Source organism: Gavialis gangeticus, unplaced genomic scaffold (assembly GCF_001723915.1).
Source record: "Gavialis gangeticus isolate Ggan-Ray unplaced genomic scaffold, GavGan_comp1, whole genome shotgun sequence".
NCBI lineage: Eukaryota > Metazoa > Chordata > Crocodylia > Gavialidae > Gavialis > Gavialis gangeticus.
Genome location: NW_017728998.1, coordinates 40,899,368 through 40,905,400, shown reverse-complemented (window position 1 = coordinate 40,905,400; position 6,033 = coordinate 40,899,368). Strand labels below are relative to the sequence as shown.

Below are 6,033 nucleotides of genomic sequence, written 5' to 3'. Positions count from 1 at the left end.
ATACCCAGCATAAGATGTAAGCTCTGTCTGCTATAGTGCAAATGCATGCAGAGAAAAGGAACTGCTACTCCAGATTTGACATGGTAGAAACTTCAGCAACACTACAAATCTAAATTCCAAGAAGTGTGCTTGCTGGCTCATTTTTCCCAAACAGACCTACTGACAACCGGATGACTGTACAGCCTTGAAGAGCACCCTGGATAGGAAAGTACACCTATCAAAGAGAATAGTATAATCTATGTCAATATTTCTGACTTATTGTGCTTTGTTTGTTAAGGAGGCTTTCTGTTGTCTTTCTTTAACAAAGAGCTAGCAACAGCTAGAGCCCCTCCCTGCACAAAACGCACAAAGTTGTCCCCAGCTAATGGCCCCACAGCATAAAGTCCTTTTTCCTGAATGCATTCATATGTAAATGGGTCAACATCTATGGGATTCCTCTTGGGATTGACTGGTTGCATGTTGTCCATTGCCAAGTTAAGGCCATGATTTGGTAAAAAGGAGAGGTTGGGGTTTGAGCCGATAAGAACAAAAGCCATGGAAATGTTATGGACTTTCTGGTGGCCTTTGTTATCCTGAAAGATGCACTTCTTGTCCTCTGTGAAGGACATCACATGATGTTCAGGAAGGCTGATGTAACATTCGTATGGCCCTGAACAAACAGCTGACTGTTCTGTCATCATCTGATGGACTTTGTGGTACTCTGGATACATCATTTTGGGAAGCTGATTGAAAATGAGGCCTGGATCACTGACTCTTCTCCGAAAAACATGGATCACTGGGATGCTGCAGTGATGAGCAAAGAGAACTGCATCAGCCGCTGTCAGGCCAGCACCTACAATCAGGATTGGATCTGATGTCATATCAACTGTCTTGTTCTTCACTGCTTCTTCAAGGGTAGAGAGTTTGTGATGAACATAAGGAAGATCCTCTCCATTGACCCCAAGCCATGACGGACTATCATAGGTTCCTGTAGCTAAAACCACATTCTCTGCATAGATGGAGAAGGGCGTCTGATCACCCATAATGGTTTTAATGAATCCATCCACCTGGAAGAGACTTCCATTAGCAACCTGGTTATTCTCCTTATTTATCTCGGGGAAATCCCAGAGGGAATCACCATTCCCCTGAGGATCCTGCTGTGTATTGTTAGAGATTACATCTTGGCTCACTTTCTGGACAGATGTCACAACAGTCCCACAGATAAAATTCTTCTGCAGCCCTTTCTTTGCCACGTAATGTTGATAATATTGAGCAATGTCTTTTGCTGTAGCTCTGTTGTTTCTGAGGCCCCTGTAATAAGATATTATCAAATTATGATCACATAATTCATCTTCTCTGATTAATGTATTAGAGAGTCATATACCCCAACACTACCAGAGAAACTAAACTTCATTTTCTTTCCACTAATTTTATACCAGTGTAATCCAGTTAATCCCTCAACTGCAAAGAAATGATCACACAAGAAGCAGCAATATTGCCTGCTATGAAGACTCCACAATCCATAGCAATTTACTTACTACTTTTTAATCACTTCTGTTTTGCTTTTCAATCTGTGCTCTCTCAGAATTAAAATGTAAAAATGTAAATAAATTACAGATCCAAGAGATACAAACAGTCTACTTGCAGTTTAATATCTGAATGATTGTACTGTACCTCTGGTGGATTTGGTTTGCCAGTAGGAAATAGTACAAATATAAAAAAAGGACTACAGATTACAAAAGTTAGTGCTTTCCATGCCTCCTAACTAAACTTTAAAAAGCCCAAGCTTCATTTGCAGGAAAGCATTCTGAGTTGCCATAATCCCCTGAACCAAACAGAAGTTTACTGTTGGTTTCAAGGGGGAGGTGGACCTAGCTGCTGGCTGCCAGCCTGCAGCCAGTTTCCTCTAGCACTGACTCCTCTACTCTCCTAGCCTGTCTCTGTTTTCAGAATGGGAGGGGGGGAAAGGGAGCAAAGGGAGCTTGTTCTAGAGGTCTCCCCAGGTGGCTCTGGGGGGGTAGGGTGGGTGAATATACTTGACCCACCCTCCAGTGGGGGCTGAAAACCCCCCAGACTAAACTCCTTCTGCTCCCATTCTGAAAACAGTTTGAGGCTGACAGGCAGCACAGGCAAGTTACAGAAGATGCTCTGTTTTGAAATGTTTTCATTCATCAGAACCCTCATACAATGTGGGTTCAGATTTTTGCACAATTGGCCATTTTTGAAGTGGCCTGCAGGCATACACTTGTTATGGCTGTAGACTGCTTTCGTCAGATTGGGCAAAAATTGTCACTTCCATCTATGCCCTTCATCTACAATAGGTAGCTAACTGCTGCAAGGTCTTTGCACCGGTTTTACATATAAGATATAATTTTACATATAGGTGGGGGCACCTATACATGACTGTGGAGACTGCTCCAGTGCGCTGGAATTCCAGTGCATCTCAGCAGACTCTCTTAATCGAGTTTACTGGAGTGTGGCAATTGCTGTGCTCCAGCAGCCTCCTGCATCTTGTGTATCAGTGTCTCCACATTTAGAAAATGGTGGTGGGGGTGCTTGAACTAAAGCTCCTTGAACACATTTAGTTTGAGCACCCTTACCTCCATTTTTAATGCACAGGGACGCTGATACTGAAGATGTGGTGGTGCTTTAATTAAAGCACCTTACCCCTGCACCCCCAGAGCACATGTTAAAGTGCCCTTAGGTGATAGAAACAGGGAATTGTATAGCAGGTCTTTTCACCTTCTCTTTTTCCTCATCCAGTCTTTCAGTTGAAAATCTGGAAGCCCCATCCACTCTCCTTGGCTCAGAGTGATCATAGATCCTTCAATAAACTGAACAAAAAGAGTCAATCATTTTAGCCTCTGAAAAAAGGCTATAATACTACCAATAATAGTACATTCCAACCATTCAATCACATGCTAGGTAATAAGACTTCAGTGAAGCTAATGGACTTCAGCCTAATTGAGCCAAAAGGTAGAAGTCAGCTGGGGTACAATTCTCACATCCATTCAAACCCTCTTACTTTTTTGGGATGTATAAAGCAGAGCCCTGTAGGATGCTACTTACCTAGAGGACTAGCTTGTTCAAGAATATTTTATGTTCCTGAATTAGGACACTTTGGCTATCCTGAGACAGACTTAGGCATAATCATTTAGACTGGAAATGGCCAACCTGCATTACATGTGCCACAGGTGGCATGGGCAGCCTCTGTGTGTGGCATGAAACAGATTGGGGAGGGGACAGGGAGCACAGTGGCAGATAGGGCAAGAAGAGGAAAGCAGAGCAACAGATCAGGCAGAGAAAGGAGACCAGAGTGGCACTTGGGGAGAGTGTAGGGTTAGTTTGTGACATGCCTGCCAAAAAAAGGCTGGCCCCACTGATCTAGATACACATACATGCCAGGCACCTCCAGGAGGATTCTTGCCAAGGACCAGATGGGGAATGGTTCTGTTAGCCTCATGCCACCAAGAAAGGACTGAATCTGCCGTTCCACCAAAATCTGTATCTGGACGCAATAGAGTATCAAAGAGAAGAGCCACAGGACTGTGGGATCGTCCCTCTAAGCCTTCAGAAAGGTACTGCAGATCCTAGAAGGCAGAATTGAAACTTAGCGTTCACATCACTTTGAAATGTAGCTGCTACAAATAACATCATTTGGTGTTCGGTACCTCTGAAATTCACTTAGTTAATACAAGGCTTATGAACTGTTTGAAGATATGAGCAGTGCTTAGTACTTGTGCTGGCTCTTTATACAAGAACAATTTGGAAAACAAATTAGCATGTGGTTATAGTTTGTTTTGCCTGCATTCTTGGGGTATCCAAGTGGACCATCGATGTCATTTATTCGACTTTGTAAATAATAAAAAAACCCAGCACATTTAATTATGCCATTATTGAGGCTTTCACCTGTTAAAAGGCCCTATCATTTTATACACACCTGGTCTAAAATGGAGACCTCTGGCAGCTCTTGTAGTTTCCTCTGTAGAATAGGATGAGGGTGAACAGAGTCTCTACTGACATATGGGATATAGCCAGACAGCAGGTAGGAAAGGCATATTCCTGAAGGGCCATTTCCTAACATACAAATAAATAAATAACTTAAAATTAGTGCTGTGATTGGAACAACAGTCTTTAGCAAAGCATCTCAGATAGATAGCGTAGTTCACTGGAAGGCATCCTGGACTACAGCTCAGGAGACAGGGGCTTGATTCTTAAGTCAGCCATCACCCTGCTGTATGACCTTGAGCAAGTCACACTGCCTTTCCCCTTTTTGTCTCTTCCTACTATAAGCTCTTCAGAGTAAAGACTTATTTTTCTTTGGTACCAGAACCCTGATCTCAGTTGGAGTCTCTTTTTCCACTGACACTAATGCTTTGGCAAACACTGGCAGAAACTGTGGGCCTAGAGAGAGCTGAATTTTGATTGCTACAATACATAGGCATCTGGAAGCAAATAGGTTATCATTATGGAGAGATTTGGGATTTAGTTTTTACTCACTTTAGAATATTTGCTGGAGATTATCTGATGAGGCCAAGGAATTCAGTAACAGACTTATCTTGTAATGAGTTCCTTTGAAACTTTAGGTAAATAAATATGTCAGGTCATGGAGGAGCCTAGCTATATGTGAAGCAAATGCTGTGTACCCAATACCCGATATGCCAATTCTCAGATTTGGGGTTGTTATTCAATGCATTTCCAGAAGACTTTGGTCTTAACATGCTATAAACCCAGCAAAAAAAATCCTCAAACAAACAAAACAAACACTTTCTTTTCCAAGTTTGAATGATTTCTAGCTTATTGATGGATTGGTTTTAAAATGGAAGCCAGTGAAGATGTTTATACTAGATTTCAGTTCAGCCCTGTAGACAGACGTTTTGTTCTTCACTCCACTCTGTTCCTCCATATATTTGCTGAAGCCATGGAGTGAGCTGGAGATCTAGGAAAAGAACCAGTCTCTTTCCCACACCAATATAGTCCCACAAAATATCACACTTTGAATAAACAATGAGACAACTCATTTTTCCTAAGGAACTCCAACAGCTGTCTTAGGAAGTTAATATACATATTCTACTTCAGCATATGGCATAGTCATTTGTGGAAAGTTTTCATTTGGCTGTTTTCCAAAATGCTTAATATTTTACAGTGTCTGCATACCTTGCTGTCAGTCTAAGGCTCAAAGCTGCTTACTTGTATGTCACTGACTACAATTGCATAATGCTCTGTGGGAAGAAAAGTCAGGGTGACAGAGCAGTCTTTAAATCTCTGTGCAATCTCTGAGCATTTCTGTCATAATCCCCACACTGGGAGCAGTATGCTGCTGGCAGCAAAGGTCACTTCTCATTTCTGTTTCTAAGTTTCTTTTCTCTTATATCAGAGACTGGAGTTTTCCATCCCAGCCAAACTGTTTGGATTAGACATGCCACAAAAGATTGGGTTCAAGTTAGTTTGTACTTCAAAAGAATATTGGTAGCTGTTGAGGAGTTGAATGGTAATTTTCCCTATACTTGCCTCACTTGAAATGGTGCTTAGGACAGAAGCAGTCTTCATTTGGCCTTTTGTTGTAGGAATTATGATAGACTCCCTGAGCCTTATTTAAGATATTTGATTATAAGAGTTTAAGTTACAAATAAAGTTGTACTGTATGTATGAATCTTCTTCCACTGCCACAATGATAAGCTTCTTCATTTGAGGGTCTCATACTAATCTTCAAAACAATACCAGTAGCTGGTAGAATGAGAAGACAAAGCAGTTGGACCTATCCAGCTGATTTTCTTGAAATAAGGGAACCCTAAAAATCAGTATAATCACCCCCTGAGGGAGCGACTAAACCACAGTTCCTCAAATAATACCTAGCTGGTACTGTTCCTTGAAAACTGTTGTCAGATTACAGAGCTGCTTCGTATAATTCCAGTGCTTCCCTTTTATGAGTGGATCTTTGCATTGAAGATCATCAGGGGAGCCTTTAACTTGCATGTGTTTTGATATCAGGCCCTTTTGAAGGCAACATGATGAATTGACCAACCTGATCAAGATAAAACAAACTTCTTTAAT

At 41.6% G+C, this 6,033-nt stretch overlaps 1 protein-coding gene across 1 annotated transcript in view; it reads right to left on the bottom strand.

The window, feature by feature from the left end:
• Window positions 1-6: 6 nt before the first annotated feature.
• OSGIN1 (oxidative stress induced growth inhibitor 1) overlaps window positions 7-6,033 on the bottom strand; it is an 18,037-nt gene continuing 12,010 nt past the window's right edge. Inside the window, exons 3-6 of the mRNA XM_019505751.1 lie at window positions 3,920-4,056; window positions 3,378-3,569; window positions 2,722-2,813; window positions 7-1,290 (exon numbers count right to left, since the gene is read on the bottom strand). Of these exons, the coding sequence (XP_019361296.1) occupies window positions 273-1,290; window positions 2,722-2,813; window positions 3,378-3,569; window positions 3,920-4,056 (1,439 nt within the window). The 3' untranslated portion in view covers window positions 7-272. The remainder of the gene's footprint in view (window positions 1,291-2,721; window positions 2,814-3,377; window positions 3,570-3,919; window positions 4,057-6,033) is intronic.